Source organism: Chamaea fasciata, unplaced genomic scaffold (genome assembly GCF_029207755.1).
Source record: "Chamaea fasciata isolate MVZ Bird 193981 ecotype frontalis unplaced genomic scaffold, bChaFas1.0.hap1 SCAF_9, whole genome shotgun sequence".
Taxonomy (NCBI): domain Eukaryota; kingdom Metazoa; phylum Chordata; class Aves; order Passeriformes; family Sylviidae; genus Chamaea; species Chamaea fasciata.
This window is the reverse complement of record NW_027094094.1, coordinates 4,601,325-4,620,603: the sequence shown is the minus strand read 5'-3', so window position 1 is coordinate 4,620,603 and position 19,279 is coordinate 4,601,325. Positions and strand designations below refer to the sequence as shown.

Below are 19,279 nucleotides of genomic sequence, written 5' to 3'. Positions count from 1 at the left end.
TACAAGTGTCTTGAAGAAATAAAAAACCCCTTAAAAATGGCCTCAAACACTTCGTAAGAAGCTGTTAAAAGTAAAGGGGAAAAGCTTTTAAATATTTATTACTAGCATGACATCAAGAACTAAAGAACTAATAATCTTTCACCCATGGTATTTTTATTCTGCTGCCCCACATTCTCATAGTTGTTTATCCCAACATGTTAAGTTCCATTTATTTGGTGCAGGCTTTCAGATAAGAAAAGGTGAAAGGAAAAAGCTTTTATGGAAGGAAGAAAGAAAAGGAAAAAGGATTTTTAAAAAAGCTGTAAGGGATTCTGCAATCCTGAAGAGAGCACCTGCCTTCTCATGCCCAAAAACCAGACATCCCTCCTAGCCAAAACACATTTGATAAAACACACCTAGAGAGACAAGGACTTTTTGCACCAGATACACCTTGAAGGAACATTAAAGCAGCTTGATTTTCAGAAGCATTTAACACACGTACATCAAGTCAATCATTCAAAATCCTTTTGGAAGTCTTGGTCACTCTAAAAGACTTCTCAAAATCCCTTTGGGTTTTGATGCCCAAAACTCCAATACAATTCAGAGTTGAACAGAATAGTTCATAGAATTCAGAAATCAATGTTCAATTTTAGCTGCTGATGCTCATGTAGAGCGGGATCCCAGGGAAGTCCAGGGAGGAAACGGAAGGAAGGAAGGCAGGAGGAGGATAAAAATGATGTTAATAAGACACACCCAGAAGCAGGGATTACCTCCCCACTTGTACAACTTATTCTCAGGACTTTACTACTATATGTTTTTGTCTTAATTATTTGCTGTCTGTTTTTAACAGCCCTGCCAAAAAAAAAGCAAAACCACTGTGTTGTCAAAACTTTTATTGCTTTCTTAGAGTAAATAATGGTTTTACAATGCAGATCCTTCACTTCTTTATTATCAAATGGTGCTGCAAGCAGCAACTTGGCACTCTATAACAAGTACTGACTTTTCAGGATATTTAGTTGACTCTTTATGACCTGTGTATATAAAAAGCTGTTTTGTACTAATTGCAATGCAGATTTATTCCTATAAACTCACAAAATTAATCCTGGAAAAGCCACTAGTTTCAGGGCAAATCCAGTCCTCCAAACTACTCCCAACTAATCATACTTTCCCATTTTAAGGTAAATAACAATAATACCAATGAGAAAATGAGGCTGAATAAAAAGATGACACATGAAGGTGTAAAAGATAAAAACACCAGCTCTTCTTGTGTGGAACTGGTGACACATTTAGCCAATGTGCAAATCACAGAGGATCACGTTAAGGCACGTCACATTAAATCTCCTTCCCTCACAAATTTCACTTTACACAGCAAATTTGAGCTTACTGAAAACATTAACTAAATTCCACGGTGAGACATGGTGAAGGAGTCTGGACAGGGGAAGATGAGCCAGACTCCTGTGGATCTTGTGGACGTGGATATGCAGGCTACCACTGGATACATTTCACTTCTGCACGAGGAGTGATGCTGAAATTCCTGAAAGCAGCCAAAGAAATTGGCTCTCAAGTGCCATAAAATTCCAGGGGCACCGCTTGCGACCACAGTCAGTCCGAGGTATTTAGTTTAAGAATGATTAATCACAGTTGAATCAGCCTTTTGTTTCTTTTCTGACATTTCAGAGCCCTTTCTAGTATTCCATCTATCTGAAGTCTGGCCATGACTTGATACCAAAGGAGACTGTTTGAAATAATTCCATTTACTTTGGCCTGCATACAAGTCTGGATAAAGGTTTCAGTCAAAACACCTCTTCACATCATAGAATGGTCTTAAAATGGCACACAGAGATAGCACAGCACGGAGACATTAAATCTGCTGTGCACTTCAAAGTGCTCTCAGAGTTATTTACCACCAGCAGTGGGGTGGCCTCCAGGGGAGGCACATCCTTGACCAAAACAAGGACTGACCCCTGGTCCAACTGCAGGGTTTGCATGCAAATACCCACCCTGAAAAAGCCTCACAAAATCCAGAATTAAGGAAAATCACATAGAAAACATCATCAACAAATCCTCCCCAGCACAAGAACTTAGAGGAGAAAGAGATTTAAGGTCAACAGAGGCCAAATGGTTACATACAAGGCAGCAAATATGCTTATTATTTATACCAGAAACACAACCTCAAAATCTCTTTAATGTCACCCACCACAAGACTGAAAGTCAGTGTCAAAGGACTGCAATGGAAAGAACAGAAAGGACCTTAAAGAGTTCAGAATGGATCAGAAAATATGAATTTAGTAACATCGAGCCGTGGAGTGAAATTTTTTACTTGAGGTATGCAGGAAAAAATATCAATCAGATATCAGACACAAATATCAATCAAAATACCAGACAGAATATCCATCCAGGAAGAAAATCCAAGGTCCTCTCAAGCATTTCTCTGATATGGCTGTTTACTAGAAGTGCTTCTTTTTATTTCTGTAATTCCTTAAATATACTTGTAAATTAGCGCATTGAACTGAAAACATTAACAAGTACACAGACAGGACTTAAACAGACAAGAAGCAACCCTGAGGCCAACCTCATTTTCAAGTAAAATAGTTTCTTAAGCTTAAAACTTTATCACACACTCCAAAATGCATTAGGAAAAATACTTTGCATCACATGACTGCTGGAAAATTTTCCAGGAGACTATTTTCCAATGTGAGAACTACCACATCTAACAGAGCCTGAGAAGACTTCCTACAAGGTCATGAATTTCTTTAGAGAACAATTCAAATCTTGTATTACCCTAACCTACCCAGAAAAAATGAAACAAAGCCACTGCTTAGAGTTTTGCACTGGATTTTTCCATATTAACATAATAGGACTACAGGAATCCTTTTGTCTCAATTTCATGTAGATTTTATTTTACCAGTTTGTAAATATTAACCCATACATGGGAACAAATCTGAGAGAGGCTGGGAACTAAAAGATATCCTAAGATTGCAATGGAGTCCTTTCCCCCATCTTAAAGTCCTTTCACTGGGACTCCACTGTTCCAAAATCACATTGGGAACAGTGAGTCAAAAGGGAGCTTTATTTTAAAAACCTCCGTAATTATGTCTGATCCATGGGATAGTTGATACTCTAACCATTCATCTTCCTGCCTGAGAATCGAGAATTCTCCAGTTCTGTTACTGTGCCAGAGGAATCGCAGCTCTGGGATCTGCTTCCAGGACTTTCAGGCCTCCAATCTTCCTTTGGGTTACACCCCATTCATACACTAAATTGTACCAGTTGTGGAAAGAGAATCCTTCAGATGAAATGGCCACACTGACCCCCAGTAACTACTCCCCAACTCCTGTGCCTTCACTGTAAGTAAGTGCCTGTGTTCTCATAAGACACTTCTCATACACAGAAATGCTCCTGTGCTCAGCCTCCAATTCTGAACATCCCAGGACAAATAATTTGCAAAGAAAATTACAAGAAAAAGGCTAGAAACCCAGTGGATGGCTTTCCAGCTCCTCTTTCTCTCCTTCATTTAATTTCCTTACCTGACTCCAGCCTGACATCAGTCACCCACAGCCTGTCACTCTTCCACAGCAATGTCATTAAGGGAAAGGAGCCTCTAACATCTCAATTAAATTGCAAAAAAGCAAAGTCTTCGACATGAAATGCCTCTAAGCCAACCAGGCATTACTGAAATTACTTGATCTGCCAAGTCAGTACTTCCCTACCCCACTTCACCACTCCCAATCACTTCACAAGAGCAGCAGCATTATCCAGATGCATTTCAGAGCTTAGCTTGATGATTTGGTCCTGGTGTTCTGTTTCAGTGAGGGAAAAGTGGAACTACAGAATTAATGTCAACCTGATTTTCAATTCCATTGCTTTTGTCTACTTCTGAAACAAATGCATCCAGGAAAAAGAAATGTAAAATAGAATAAAGGCCTTTGCAATTCATTTATGAGATTATTGGTGTCCCAGTAGAGAGCATTATGTGTCTTCCAATCACACATGTACAGGCTTTTCTTCTTATCCTCCTCAGTCCCAGCTTTAATTACCTAACACATTGACATATGTAGGTTTCTAGAAGACTAAAATGTATATTCTACCAAATGACAGTCGTATCAAACAGTCATTAATTCTAAGCAAGGGAAGAAAAAGAGTTTTTGTGAAGGAAACAAAAAGTAAAATACTCCCACTACAATTTAATCAACTTCCATTATTTAAGAATGAAATCTAGAAGGATTGTCGAAGTGTTGTATTCTTGATACAATCATTTTCAAATTGCAGAACGGGCTCAATGAAACATTATAATGAATAATACAAATGTAGAGTGGCTCCTTTAATGCCTCATGTATGAGCTTTATTTAATCCATGTACACAAAGTTCATTTTTTTAGTAAAGCACTACAAGCAGCTGAACCCAAAGTTTCTTAGCCATTATATCTTTCAAAAATGGTTTGTTTGGTTGGTTTTTTTACCATTATTGCCAGATTTGTTTCTTGAGTACCCTGGTAAATGACATCCATTCCTTTTACACGTCTTGAATGCAGGTTGTAGAAGAGACAAGGGATGTTAAATTGCAGCGTCTCACCATAAACGAATCACCTCAAACTTTTAAATATCTCCAAAGAGTAAAGGAAATAATCAAAACCTTTAGTTGAAGCTGGTGATGTGACAGCCTTTGAGATGATTCAGATGACAGAGGGCAGTTCTTTCCAACTCACCCATCTTCTTCCATCAAACTTTTATCTTTGTTTGGCCAGCAGTGGACATGAAAATTCAAGTTGGCAAAGGGGACACACACACACACACTCACATTATCTAACAAAACAAGAGGGATTTGCTCTTTTCAGAAGACTGAATCATCATCACCTGTAGTGTAGGCCATGATCAAGATGAAATTCCTTCACAACCATCACTTTAACAAGCCTCACAGTTCTTACCTGTTTGAAAATACTGCAGATTTTTAGCACATTTGGAGAGGGGAAAAACCGAAATGAAAACACTTCACGTCTTTCTCTAGATTTTGTAAACTTTTTATCTTTCCACATTGTTAACAGATAAAAATGATTATGTGCAAGTGTTCAGCAAATTGTTATGAATGTTCACTACTCTGATATTGTATCATAATAATATCCAAAAGCAATGATACATTTAAAGAGAAAAGGTGCCACATTCCTAAGATTTAAAATAACAAGATAGACACTCTTAGGCACTGAGATCTGAACAAAGGTGAAGCCAGCAGGGGTTACAAAGCAGCCAGAGTGGTTACTGTAAATGTTCTGTGGGTGCTCCTGATCCTCTCCTCAAAATCTGCTCTGGCTCAAAATCTCTGCTCACCAAACTTCTCACTGGTTTCATGGGCACAGCAAGTTCCCAGCCTCTAACAAAAAAATAAAGAGTAAAACCCAGCCAAGCCCCAAAAGATATCTTATCACTGCCCAGAGTCACTAAGCAACAGTTACAAATTTGCCAACCTCAGAAAGGGAGAATTTTAGTGTATTGGAAGAGATACTGTAAACACGAGATAGCCAGGTAACCAAATGACAAACTATTATCTGACAGCCTTGAAAACCTCTCTTAAGCCAAGATGTAATAAATAACACATGCAGCTAAATTGGGGGGAAAAAAAAATCCCTAAGCCAAGTTAAATAGTAACCAGCATTCAAATTTAACCATACAAAGTCTACATGAAAATCCAAAATGACAATTACGAAATATTATGTTACTGTGAACACTGTCAAAAGCTTGGAATAACAGCACACAAAGGGAATAAGTGAAAACACACTTTACCTTGTATCTCATTTTGGGGCATGAATGAATGTAGAAACCCATGTAATAAAAACAGAGATCAGGAGCTTTTTCATGAAGCTGTCTAGTAAAAGCAATTTCCCTGTGAGGGGAAAGAAAGACTAATTACATTTGAACACAATTCTTAAACTATATTAATTCATTTTACCTCTTATTGAAATATTTTACAGCTACCTGGCTCTTAATCTATATAAAGGGCTAGACTTCTATAAAAAAAAAATGAAGATCATAAACTCTAAACTAATGTTTTTAAAAATCTCTAACATAATAAACTGAAAATTATTACTTGGTAACCTAACAAACAAATCACCAAAATGCTCAACACCATGTCAGGCTTAAAAATACTTTCATTTTTGTGTTTTTGTCTGCCAACTGCCTGATTTGAAATCTAAATAAAAATGACTAACACCCTCTGTTTAATATGATTCTTGTCACTATTTGTGTATATTGGAATTCTACAGAAACCTACTGGTATTCTGGAATTCTACTGGTTAACATGGCTCAGGAAAACATCAGAGTGTTTTTGAAAAATAAGCTTCAAGGATAAGCTTCTTGTTTGTTCTATCATTTATGCTCCAGCAATTTGCACGTAAAAACATCCAACTTTATGCAACAAAAGGTATTTTTACCCATCCCATGTTAGTCAGTATGATTTTCTCATTTATTCTGAAACAAAAATGTCAATGTATTCCAAAAAAAGTTTGCTTTTTATTTTACTGGCACAAGGAAAGCACTGTTACTACAAAGACTCAGCCAGTGCTTCCTCTATAATGATCAGTTTTGCAGCATTTCTATCTGTGCAGATCACTTTTGTAAGAAATTTGATAAAAGATGGATGCTGATTCTTACTTTCTGTGTAAAAGGGATAAGAAGTCCCTGCTTGCTGCAGGGGAGTTGGAATAGATGATCTTTAAAAGGTCTTTTCCAACACAATCTGTTCTCTGATCCAAGATACGAGTACATTGATATAGGAAGCATCTACAAACACTGGAGGTAATTTATCCTTTAAAATTAAATTATTATTACTCAGTATTTCGTTGGGTTTTTTTATCCTTTGGCAAGACTGGCATTTCCAAGCAGCTTCTTCTCCCCTCGTTCTCTACTTACATGCCTACATATTTCCAATGATCCTCAAATCCCATCCTTTCTGCAACTCAGCAGCAACAATCCTCAGAGTGGCATGAAGTGGAAGTGACAGCAATGCAGTCCAACCTCCTCAGAGTAAAATTGGCAACAGCTTTGAAGGTATCAGATTCCTTTGCAACTTCCTAAGTCCTCCCTAACTCAACGGTTTTTTTCCCCCCCTTTCTGAAAGAAGAATGAACTTGGCTCCCTCCAGGACTGTTGGGAACTCATTTTTATTGCCTTAAATGCTGCAGAATTTACAAGCTGCTCTTTCACAAGTTGAGCCATGCACGCATGGTGCAGCGACAAAGCTTGAAATTTATTACGCAGAAAATTTAAAATAATTTAAAGAATTCGTAAGCATGGATTATGTCAGTCTATTGTTACATAAAGTAATGTGATCTGTACAAAAAATAAAAAATAATTCTTAGGAGGACTTAGTACTGTATATATTCTTCTTGCAAGGAAAAAAATTAGTCTGTTTTTAAGTACCTAACATTCGTAATGGAACAGTTCTAAAAATCTAGACCATTAAGAGAAAAAAAAGATCAATTTTAAGTCATGGGAGTACCAACATTTTCCCACATTTGTTAATTCTGATTAATTCCATAGAATTGTCAGATCCTAATCAAAATCCAATCAAATTCACATTGAGATATTAAATTGCACGTGGTTTATTACTTTTAGCAAAGGTTTATGAACTAACTGTGGTAAGAAGTTTCCTAAAAGTGGTGTTTGTGCTTCACACAGTTCAAGTCGTGTCCTTTACCCACCCTGGAGGGTGACACTGAACAAGAGCTGAGAAAGTGCCTCTCAACAGGAGGCCCTGGAGAAAGGAGAAACCTGGATCTCACAATTCCAGGTCTCCTTTTGCACCTGACACAAGGTGCAGTGCAAATCTCAACAGGTGAAAAAGATTCATGCTACAGCTTCTCAGACTTGTAAATAGACATGTCTGGCGTGAGGCTCAAACCCAGCTGCTACATGAGCACCTCCCTGGGAACACCACGTTTGTCTGTGGCAAACTTATTTCATATAAACAGAGAAGCAAAAAAAAAAGGTAAGAAAAAAATTGAGTGTCACAAGTATTTCCACTCATTTAGGGTTTGGGTTGGGGTTTTTTTTCACTTATAATAACAATGGAATCATAAAATTGCCTATGGAAGAAAAGCAGTAACTTGTAATTTTACATTCAAGTTTTATTCAGTGAAAAGCAATACCCACAATTCCTACTGATTTGTAAGGCCATGTTGGATAGTTAATTTAAGGCTTTAAAAGTCATAGGATTACTCTCTCCATCAGGCTTTCTGAAGAGAAAGATAATGAGATTAACATACCTGAAAAATATACTTAGTTCTAGTACAGCAGGAGAGCACTAATTCAGAAGACAACACTTTTTAGGTACTCTGTTATTTATGATCTCAACATGCATTAAACTATAAAAGTGATTAATTTCATTCAGTGACTGGGCTAAGAAAAAGGTCAAAGGAAAAATTATTTCTATGCAGACAAAAAAAGGAGCTTTTCCTGCTGAAACCAAGCAATATTAAATTATTTTCAGGGGCAATAAAAACGAGGCATTTTGTTTCTGCCTGGCTTTTTTAACCTGTAAATCAGCTAACTAGAAAGATACAACCCTAGTCAAGGATGACAATTAAAAATTTACTTGGAAGGCAACCAACCCCACAACTACTTTGCCAAAGGCAGTGTTACTAGTGTAGACTAAAAATAAAACCCCAAATTTAGAAACAAGTATCAATTCCTACTATTCCATCCAAGCAGATAAAGAAAACGTGCTCTTACCGTAAGGCAGAGTAGACTCCCAAAGATAAGAAAGAGAAGTCTGGGTCGTAGTAGAGATAGACTGAGGACACGCAGTAGGGCAGGATATCAATGACACCAACAGCAATTATCTTCCCATCCAGCCAGTACTGCTGGTGGAAGGAGCCATAGCCACATTCTGGTCCATCTGGGGCATGCTCTGCCTAAGCAAGAACAAGAGAGGGATTAATTCCCTGACAGACTTTCAGTATGAAACCAACTTTAAAGAGAATTTCAACACGCAGGTAAATACTGTAAAAAATGTTGCTGGCCATCTGTATTTACAAAAAGGAGAAAAGGTGTTTGGAAGGCAGGGAAAACAATGTTTTGTACTGGATCTTTTGTGCCCTTCGCTGTACTCATGATGGGTATAAGCCGCACAGCACACAGCCCAAACATGGATCTGAAATTGCCATGCAGCACTTGCGGTACTGAAAGGACAAACCAACGGGATTCATCAAGCTATTAAAGAATCATTACAGGCAAACCTGGTGCCTCCAACACTCCCTGTCACAGCAAGGACCCTCCAGATTCTCTCCTCCACGTCCCCAAGCACTGGAAGCACTTTAACCACTAAACTGAGTTAGTTCCTCAAAGCGACCATTAAATTCACTTCAGAGGACCATTTATAGAAAAACCTGAGCAGCTTACTCTTTATGCGATGTTTACTCTCTGCAAAAAAAACCAAAATGCCTTTTATCCAAGGGCCTGAAACTGTGTGGCAACAAAATCTGCAGAACCTCTTCTTTGTCAGAGCAAATCCTGCAAGAACACCAAGGGACTGGCTATTGTTGTGTGCTGTGGTTTCGGGTGTGCACTCAAGTTTGACTCTGGATGGGGTAAAGCACCTCGAGCCAGAAACTGATGCTTGGAAGTTAAGAAGAAAATGATCTCCCTAATTTAAACTGTATTACACAACCAACTCTGGCATGCCATTTTCTCCCACGTCAAGTTTACTTTAATCCTGAATTCCACTGTGCTCAACTTAATTATCCATCTAGTCATGTTCTTCACTGCATTGCCAGGTCTTCAGAAAGCTGCTTCTCACTCAATAAATCTGACAACATTATTACCAACTGTTTTGCATTACAACAGCCGAAGGTGGGTTTAATCAAGTATTTTGATACAGTAGCCCAGACTGAAGAGATGATAGGCAAGAGAAGTTACTCTAATTGGTACCACATGTGTCAAAAGAAATCAATCACGTGAACAAAAATCATTTCAACCGGCTTACCCAACCAGCAAGTCCCAAAAATAAAGGCCACATAACAATACGTTTGAATTTTTATATAATTATATACCATAAAACTAACTGTGGAGCTACAAATACTCTAAAGTGAAATGATGAAACATTTGAGAACTCCATCTGCAGTATGTGAGAACATGAAACTCAGATACAGCACACTAAACTGGGTTTCTCTTGTTCAGGTAAAGCTCACTTATCCAACAGGTATGGTCTCATTTAGTATCACCAACTTTTCCACAGAGCCAAATGAAATCCCATGGTCAGGGGTGACATTTTTAAGCAGGGACACAGTCAAAGAAAAGATGTTCTCTACGGGTTTCTCAACACAAGTTCTCTTCTCAGAGTGCAGTCAGTGACAGAAAAGTGAGACATCTCAAAGCCAGGGGGAAATCTGGCTGGTAATAGAACACAGAACTGCTTAAATAAGTTTAGTTAAAACAGATTTTTCTTTCTTTGTCAAAAATTCATCATATAGGATTTAATGAATGTTAAAGAAGATAGTCTAAGCCACTATGGAAAAGATTTTCACTCAAAGCAAAGTCTTCTGAAGTTAAACAAACGCTGTGTCTGACCCCAAACCTCCAAAGAGCAGAGCATGGATTTGGTCACTGAACCTCTGCAAACTGAAGTTAACGTCAGTTAAAACTTTTGGTAAAGTACAACCTGCAGTTATTTCACTAATGCAATTACAGAGAAATGTCATGAACATAAGAGAGTCTATGTTCTGGGACAAACATAATGAGCACAGCACTGATTTCAGGCAAATCAGTCAGAGATCTTTGTTACATTAAGCAAATAACATTTTAAAAAGAGTGAGATTTCCCTCCACCTTCAGAGATTCTCACACAATGTAATCCTTTGTAATGCTTGTCAGTATTACATTTTCTCCCATTTCTCAATGAATACTTGGCTCCTTTAACTCGATTTCCTGTGCACTATCCAGGCAATTTGACCTGAAACAGGTCTAGAATATGAAACATTTTCCTGAAGCAGGCTCCACCATTTCACACCACTGACATCTCCACTGGGACCGTGTCTGTCAGGGGTGATGGAAAATACACCAGTGGCATCAGGGGAGCAAGCCCCACCAGAAAGGGCTTACCTTATCTACCCCAAACTATACACTAGCCCTGGAATCACTCCAGAAGGACCAAAGTATTTAAAATTAGCAGTTTATAGTCCTGTTTCAATACAATGAATTATTATAATCTGATGATATTGAAAAAATCCGGGACAAAATGGAAACCACAATTTTCTCTCCAATGTTTACACTGTTATGAGGAGAAAAATACAACATATTCCATTACATGTTAACTCTCGCTTCATCTCCTGCTAGCTAATGATTCCATGAACACGTTTGATTGCTCACATTTAATAACCCATTATTAAAATTTAAATATTTAACAGAACTGGCATTATATATTGCCCACTTAATATCTCAATGTACTAATTACTTATAATTGAACTTCAATAAAGGTGAGAGCACTCGAATTTCTTCAAAGCACATTGATCAGTCTTGTACTTTAATATTAACAGGTATTTTGCTTTTTATAATTACCAAAATGGGTCCTGCCTGTACAATGCATGATTATCTTTCTCTGGGAGGTTTCACGAAATTTCTTATTTTCTACTTTTTCATTTTACCCTCTGCTGTGCATGGAGAGAAGAGGAAGATATTAAATTTATGCTATCAAAGAAAAATAAAAAAAAGCCTTAACTTCTCTACTCCAGTGGAAATTATTTGCCAAATAAGCAAAGTGATTAATTCCAGCAGTTCCTTTCCCAGTGGCACACACACAAACCTGCCATATGGTAGATTTCTATGTCTTGGTTAGCAACACATTTCCTTTCCAGAGCTCTGTCCTACTTTCATTAGAGATTAGTATGGCACTCTTTACAAAGTTACGTTCTGTGCATGACTGGAAAAGTCTAGAATTTGAGCTACACTGCATCAAATGTGAGTCAAATATCACCTTCTAAGATGGTGATCCTGAGAATTACAGGCTTATAATGGTCTCCTAAAAATTAAAACCTATCAATAAACAAAATAATGCAAAAGGAGAGGCTGATGTGCTTTCTGAAGAGCAAAGATCAAAATTCACAAACATTTTTCAGTTCTTTAGAATCCAAAAGCATCTCAGCATGGTTAATAGGAGAATAAATGATTATCTGCATAACAGAAAACAGATCACTTTCCATCCTGCTGGATCTATTACATTCTCCAGCCTGGTTGGTGAATCAGTGAAGACTGAATGATGCTGCAGCAAACCAAGATGATGATTTTAAAGTATTCAAGATGATTAAAAAAGAACTGAATGCAAATAGCTCCAGAAAGATCCCATAATACCGAGTGATCAAAAAGGCAGAGGAGATACCAAATGTTCATAATTCCATGGAGCATAAATGCATGCTGGAAAACATATTGCTGTAGGCACACCCAAAACAATGGGCATAAATCACCAGCTCTTTCAAAGAGATGACTTTGACAACAGTTTGATAAAATTGTCAGTTTAATGCTTAACATCAGTCAAGATGAAAAAAAAAGAAGTCTAAGCAGCAATTAGAGAATAATTGGAGAACAAAACAAAATTATCCCTCGACTGCATAACACCACGGCCCACCCGAGTGCTGAGGCTCCTTCCAGCTGCTGCTTCAGGACAAGGTGGAGCAACTTGGGCAGGACAAACACTGAGATAACCATCAGAGGTGCTGACACAACTGGCTCACCACATCCCCCTCACTCACTGAGCACCAAAAATAAGCAATCACTCTGAACAGTCTGGATTTCCCTTGGAACTTCCTTCCAGGAATCCTCCCACCCTGGCAAGAGCAGGGTCCCAGCCCACAGTGTTCTGGCTGTGCTGAACCATCACCACCATTCCACATCTGCCTGTGTGAACTGGTAAAATGGCAAATGGTTAAACATAGCCTCTAAAATGCAAGGATGAATAAAAAAACTACCTCAAACAATTCACTTTACATTATGCTGTTTACTGATAGAAAACTGCCTAGTTTTTTTGCTACTTCATACTGTATCTTTTCTTTAAAGCATTCATTTTTTCCTGCCAGAGCCCATAGCCAAAACAGAAACTGAACTGAATAATAAAATGAGGAAATAAAAAAGACAGGAAGAGTTTGGGTGTTCATACTATTTGCAGCTAACGATAACATTCAAAACTCCAAAAATTACAAATTGAAAACATGTAAGGTTTAAATTTTATGTTAAATTTTTTTTTGTTCAAAAGAGTAAACAGACTACACACTGCTAGATTTGCTTGTGGCAACTGCTTCAGAATAAAGAATTTCAAGAATCCCTTGGCCTCTGATATATAACCCCTTTTATTTAACTTCATCTAATTGAAGACATCTGTAGTGGTGCCACACAAAATTTAATTCAAGCTTCGAAATGTCAATAAAAAGTGTCTGTAAGAAACAATACGGGTATAAACCTGGCAGGGCAGTGTGCATCAGCATCTACGTAGCCATACAAAATTGAGAATATAATGGCAGTCTGCTGCACGAGTTGACGAGGTGATAAAAGCCCTTTTCCTATAAAGTCTAATGAGCTCTATTACTCTTCAGCTCTCAGGAATGCAAAGGCCAGTGGGCTCAGCAGAGAAAAGCAACAAACTCCCCACACATGGATTCACTCAAACTGCGACATATCAAATTACCAGTGTAATTACTATAACCTGACAATTTCATTACAGTCACGCCGTCCCAAACCCTTGAAGACTAACAAGAAAGACACTGCAAGGAATCAGTTTGCTCACTTGAAATGCAGGAACAGCATCTCTCCTCAACTTTTACCTCAGATTGTAGTCAAAAACAAGTTCAGCAAGTTATTTAGTAATACACTCTTTTCTTTTCATAGAAATAAAACAAAACCCACGAAAGACACAGTTTTTTGTGCCTCTATTTTTTAATGCAGTGCTATGAAATTCAGGGGTAGCTTACTCCTCAAGGCTCCTTTGGAAACACAGCAGAATCTTCCTTACCACTTGATGGAGACAGGAATCCTGAGGCAGCCACCCCCACCACCTCTAACGATGGCTGGCTGTCTACAGAGAGCACAGAGGACACTCATACATTCATTAGACAAAATAAATAAACACATTCATTTCAAAACTCCCATGCTGAATGAATACATACCTCCAGAGGGGAATCACACAGGAATCGTGTGAACTGATGGAGGTGGATTCAGCAGTAACACAGGCCCAAGGAAACAGCCCAAATATGCAAAGCAGAAAAAGAAAGAAAACTATCAGCAATGTGTTAGGATACATTAATAGTCAAATACACTCTTTCAAATCCACGTCTTTGAAAAGTATCATCAGACTTTGTTTATGGAAATTTCATTTAAACCCTTCAACTCTCACATTCTGGTTAGAAGTACAAATAGATACAATAATTAACTATGCAAAGGACTTTCTTTTCTATGAAACAGGAGATGGTTTTAAAAAATGTGATGTGAGAGAATTATCACCCTGCAATACAGGTCTGTTTCTGTGTCCTTTAGTTTAAATTACACATTACCCTCCTCTGTGACTCCTTGCAACAGGGAGTCTTTTCCCACTGTTCCATTGATAACTCCACTATCACCAAAGCAAGGGGGTTGGGGCCCTCCTACCTCTTAAAATAAATTAATTAATTTACATTCAAAATTAAAAAGCAAGCTCATTTTAAGTTTAAAGAAGAGGAAGGCAAAAGAAAAGAAAGAAAATCAACCTCCTGAAAGTGCAAGCATTTCAAACCTGGATTTTTGACTCTATACAAAATGATGTGCTGCCATTAATTACCCAAAAAGGCAATGTTTTAATGATCTGGAGCTTGTCCAGGATTCTTGGAGTAATAAAATACAATACTTATTTACTCACTATCATTTACTTATTTAATACAAATACTTCCTTATTGATGGAGTCCACATTAAAGACGTTGCAGAGTTCTGGTATATATTTAACCCCAAACATTCCCTTGTTAAATAACTGCTTTAATACACAGTTTAATTCCCCCTCTTGTAATGGCTGGGAGATTTTATAAGTCAGCAGTTCCCACACTGCAAACAGTAAATAGCAAATTTTAATTTAAAAAGTTTGATAAAAAGAATTCAAATAGACACCTACAAAAACCTGACTGTTGTCAAGATTTCCATGTGAGTTCTGAGATTAATTAAAGGGGAATACAAAAAAAATGGGGTGATTGCTTGTCAGCCATCCCATTTTTCTCAGGGAAGGGGAGGAGAGGAAGGCAGGCAACACTAAAAAGTGCCAGCAGTATCAGCTGCTGCCTCATCTTGCATATCTGGTCCTGCTGATCCATGGATTGAGGAGAAACCTTTGGACACAGAGTTTATGGAAGAACACTGAATTTCTACACTGTGATGGTGAAGGCAGGGGATTGTGCATTTCCTCTAATTTACCATTTCAGACCTAGTCACTATCACTCTAAATTCCTCAGAGTTTGGAAGAACAAATGACTGTGGTATCTTAATTAAATTGTAGAATTATTTTGGTTTGGTGGATAAGGAAAAAAACCCACCAATAATATTTAAAGAAAGAAAAGGCAATTAAAATTTTCAATTATTATTGAGTTATTTTGCTGAAATAAAAACACAGAGGTACAAATTCCTACAGTATGAGTGCATCCATCCCTACAGTCAGTGGTTATAGAAAGTGCAGGTTTCAGAAAAAATCAACCATGTGTTATTAATTTTCATGTCAGAAGACCCCCAATAGTTCCTAATCTGTAACTTTAGCTGTACAGTGCAAACTAAATCCTGTGGTGAGAAATCTGAGCCCAGGACACTTTTCAAATAGTTTTATCAATTCTCCAGGCCCTGCTGCCCAATCCTTTGGCTCTGAGGGTGAAGGGGGATTTTTTTTAAGTGTATCTAAACACAACCTCTGCTGCTGTTACAGGTGCTAGGAAACAATTCTTTACTGCACCTGAATTTGTATCACAATCTTAAGGAAAAAAAACCCGCTACAAGTCTTGTTACAAATGATTTCACCTAAAGATACCTGGTTCAGAGGTTAGATAATTTTCTTAACCTAGTCTATACATTTATGTAGAAAGAAGAAACCACTAGATTCAATTTCTAAATTAACAAACTCATCTAACACTGCAAGATTATCATGAACACAATTAAAAATTATTCAATAAACCATGAAAGAAATCCAGCCAAAAGCTGATGCTGCATGTAAAATAACTCAGTATGTCACACAAGCACAATTCAAATTCCTTTCACAAAGCTATGCTTTCCTAATTTTAATTTCCAACTGATTTACATAAACTTTTAAAAGCTTTAGAATACATAAGAAATCCACAACATTTTTACTTTGGTGCAGACTAATTACAGCTGCCAGAAAGAATCATCTCTACAACAGAGGGTAAGTTTAAACATAATTAAGAAACCTAAGAGAAGAAACACATCACAAGAGAATGAAATCAAAGGGAGAAAAAAAGGCAGAAAAATAGAAGGCAGGTTGGGTTCAACGCAAAGCTTCTTGCTAGAGTAAGAGCACGTGCACAGCTTTAAAAAGAGGTTACAAACCCGAGTGTTAACACCTGCTCCCTTTTACACAGGGGGAGAAGAGATTCAGGTGCTAAACTGGAGTGGGTTTCACCAGGCAGCTCAGGGACTTCTGGAAGGGAAGGTTCCTGATGTCACAGGAGGAAACATTGCAGGTGTCATCAGCAGGAACCATCCTGATTTATCAATTAGCTGAGATATTCCAAAAAAAAGCATTCATTTATCATTTCCCCTTTGACAGTATTAAGAGTTTGCTCATATTTGCAATTCGCTGTCGAGGAAAACAGAGTGCTTGTCCTTTTTCTTGGGATGCAGAAGGGTGAGAAATTGACATGGGGATTTGGGCCTTCCTTCTTTTTGTTTTTTAAAATCCAGTCCCTGAATGGGATTAAAATAAACCAAGGAGTTTGGTCACGAGGTTTTTTTGCTTTATTTTTCACAGAGGTGCCAGGCTCATGGTAAAATAAAAAATAATGATGGCAAATGATAAAACCTGCAAATCCAGTGCACCACTTCTGTGCTGCCTTTTTTGAATTGAAATAATCTTCCTTACCCAAAACAGATTAGAATCAGTCTTAACCATAAAGCTGTGCAGTGAAAAAGTAAAAACGAGTCAGACTTTCAGTAAGGCGAGGAGAAGCTGCTAGCAAACCCCTCCTGAAAAAAAAAATGAACAAAATTCTTTAACTTGCTGTAGAAATCAGAAAAATGGGACAAAATGCAGCATTTTTACAGGAAAAGGTGGTGCCAAATCACCCTTGAATTTGGCAATAAACTAGAGTTCAGCAGAAGAATCAAAGACTTATCCCAGGGGTGTTTTGTAGCGTATAAAATATGGCATACATAACGTAGCATAGAGCAGATAAATGATACAGCACATAAAATGTAGCATATAGCATTTGTAGCTGTTTGGCATTTTCAACAATTGCTTACAAAAATACAGACATGCTAAAACAACAGAGTTTCAAAGAGATCCACAGACCTGAAGGTGAAGAAAGAGCCTACAAAATTTAAGAAGAAGGATTTAAAGTTTAAAAGGAAAGAAGGATTTAAAGTTTAATGCATGTTCCCAAATGTAGTTTTCAGTGCTAGAATGGGACTAATGAAATAATTGCTGATACATTTCAGTTACAATTTCAATTCCTTCATGGAGTGACAAAAGTCACTGTGGCTTTCTTGCTCAGAAGAAACCTCCTCTCAGGATACTGGAGGTTTATCAGTCTTACAATAACGATTATTTAATTTTATATGGATTTACACAGAAAATGCAGTGGCAGAATCAGGAAGACTGAGATAAACTGAGATGCAAAAAAGAATCTGAGCTAAAATGATACGTCTGTGGACAAGTCAATTGTCTCGATGCCTAGTTTTTTGGGGGATCTTACAGACGTTTCATGATAAAATCCATGAATCCACAGCACTGCAGTCATGAGGGCCACACAAAAGGCATTTTTAGGCTGACATAGAAATACTCAATTCTAAGCCTTTGAGTCAAAGCTACCGGGATGTGAAATCCAAGTTCACTGCAGTGAGATGTTCTGCCACAGCTTCCAGGAGCTGTATAAAAATGTATAAAAGGCTAAAAATAGCCACAAAGGCTATTGATTTTTTAGTACTCCCTCACTGGAACATGAGAGAGGAAACTAGGTTAGAGAGACCTGAAAGTTTGCAACTGGCTGCTGATACCAGTTTGGAACTGATCAGAACGTGCTCCTTGGCATTTCCCAGACTTCTCACTCACTTTTCTCTATTAGTTCAAGTGGATTCCTGGGAAGCAATTAAAAAAAAAAAAAAAAAAAAAAAAAAAAAGAGAGTGGGGTGAAAGAAAAACCTCACTCTACATATTTCAGTAATTTTTTGCACCTTTTCAAACAGTGTATCTTTTGTGTGTCCCGAAATTCTTTTCTTCCAAGACAAATATTTAGCTAAGCACAAAGCAAAGAGAGAGTCCAGCTACTTTCACAGAGGGAACAGACAGATATTGTTTTTCTACAAGTTTGTCATTATGAAACCCTTGTGAAAAGTTAAATAAAAAGTTCAAAAAAAATTTGCTTCAGGAGGTCTAAACATCAATAAACTGTTCACTCTTGCTCTCTCTGGAAACTACTGCAGAATTTTTATGATCTTTTATGGAAATGTTTTCTAGCTTGTGTAGCTGCCACATAGCTTGGTTCAGTCACACTTCAGCTGTGCTTCTTAAAGACAAAGACTGCTGCAAAAAGACTTGAGGATTCTGACACTGGGTCAGAAATGTGATGCCTCTGAGGAGATGATTCTTCATTAAGAACTGCTAAAGCTACCCTCTATTCTATCCAAATTAGCCATTGATTATTTCATTGGGATCAAAAAGTTTCCTTCTTGGGATGAAAAGTCAAAAAACAAAAAAAGTTTTGTCACGTAAAATCTTTGATCCAGACCTCCACAGTTCCACACCTGTATCCATACCTTCATCTGTCTTATTGCTTCATCTAAAACACAAGAGATTCAGGTGGCAAAATGTTCTGAAATATCTATCTCCAGGTATTTTATAAATCATCCTGAAGCTGGGATGGAGTTGGACCAGAGCATCTTCCTGGTGATTTGTGTTCTGCAAGGTCCTCCCTGCATTTCTGACCCAATACTAGGGATTTTTGCTGCTGAGTAACATTTAAAACATTTAAAACATTTGCAGATAAAGACTGCTCTTAGCAAAGCACAGACCAGCCATGACACAGCTTCCATATATCCAATGGAACTGGATCATCCAAAGAGCCAAATCTTGGGATTATACAAGACACAAATTCA

General features: G+C 37.7%; 1 protein-coding gene across 9 annotated transcripts in view; it reads right to left on the bottom strand.

Moving 5' to 3' along the window:
• The window catches only part of ATE1 (arginyltransferase 1), a 66,888-nt gene that overhangs the window by 37,035 nt on the left and 10,574 nt on the right, over window positions 1-19,279 (bottom strand). For 8 of the 9 annotated variants that reach the window (XM_066190810.1, XM_066190804.1, XM_066190807.1 and 5 more), the window contains 3 exons: window positions 14,116-14,148; window positions 8,700-8,881; window positions 5,754-5,853 (listed from right to left, as the gene is read on the bottom strand). In XM_066190810.1, the coding sequence (XP_066046907.1) occupies window positions 5,754-5,853; window positions 8,700-8,881; window positions 14,116-14,148 (315 nt within the window). Of the gene's footprint in view, window positions 1-4,307; window positions 5,344-5,753; window positions 5,854-8,699; window positions 8,882-14,115; window positions 14,149-19,279 lie in introns of those variants that run through there. The other variant, XM_066190809.1, reaches the window with a different exon arrangement.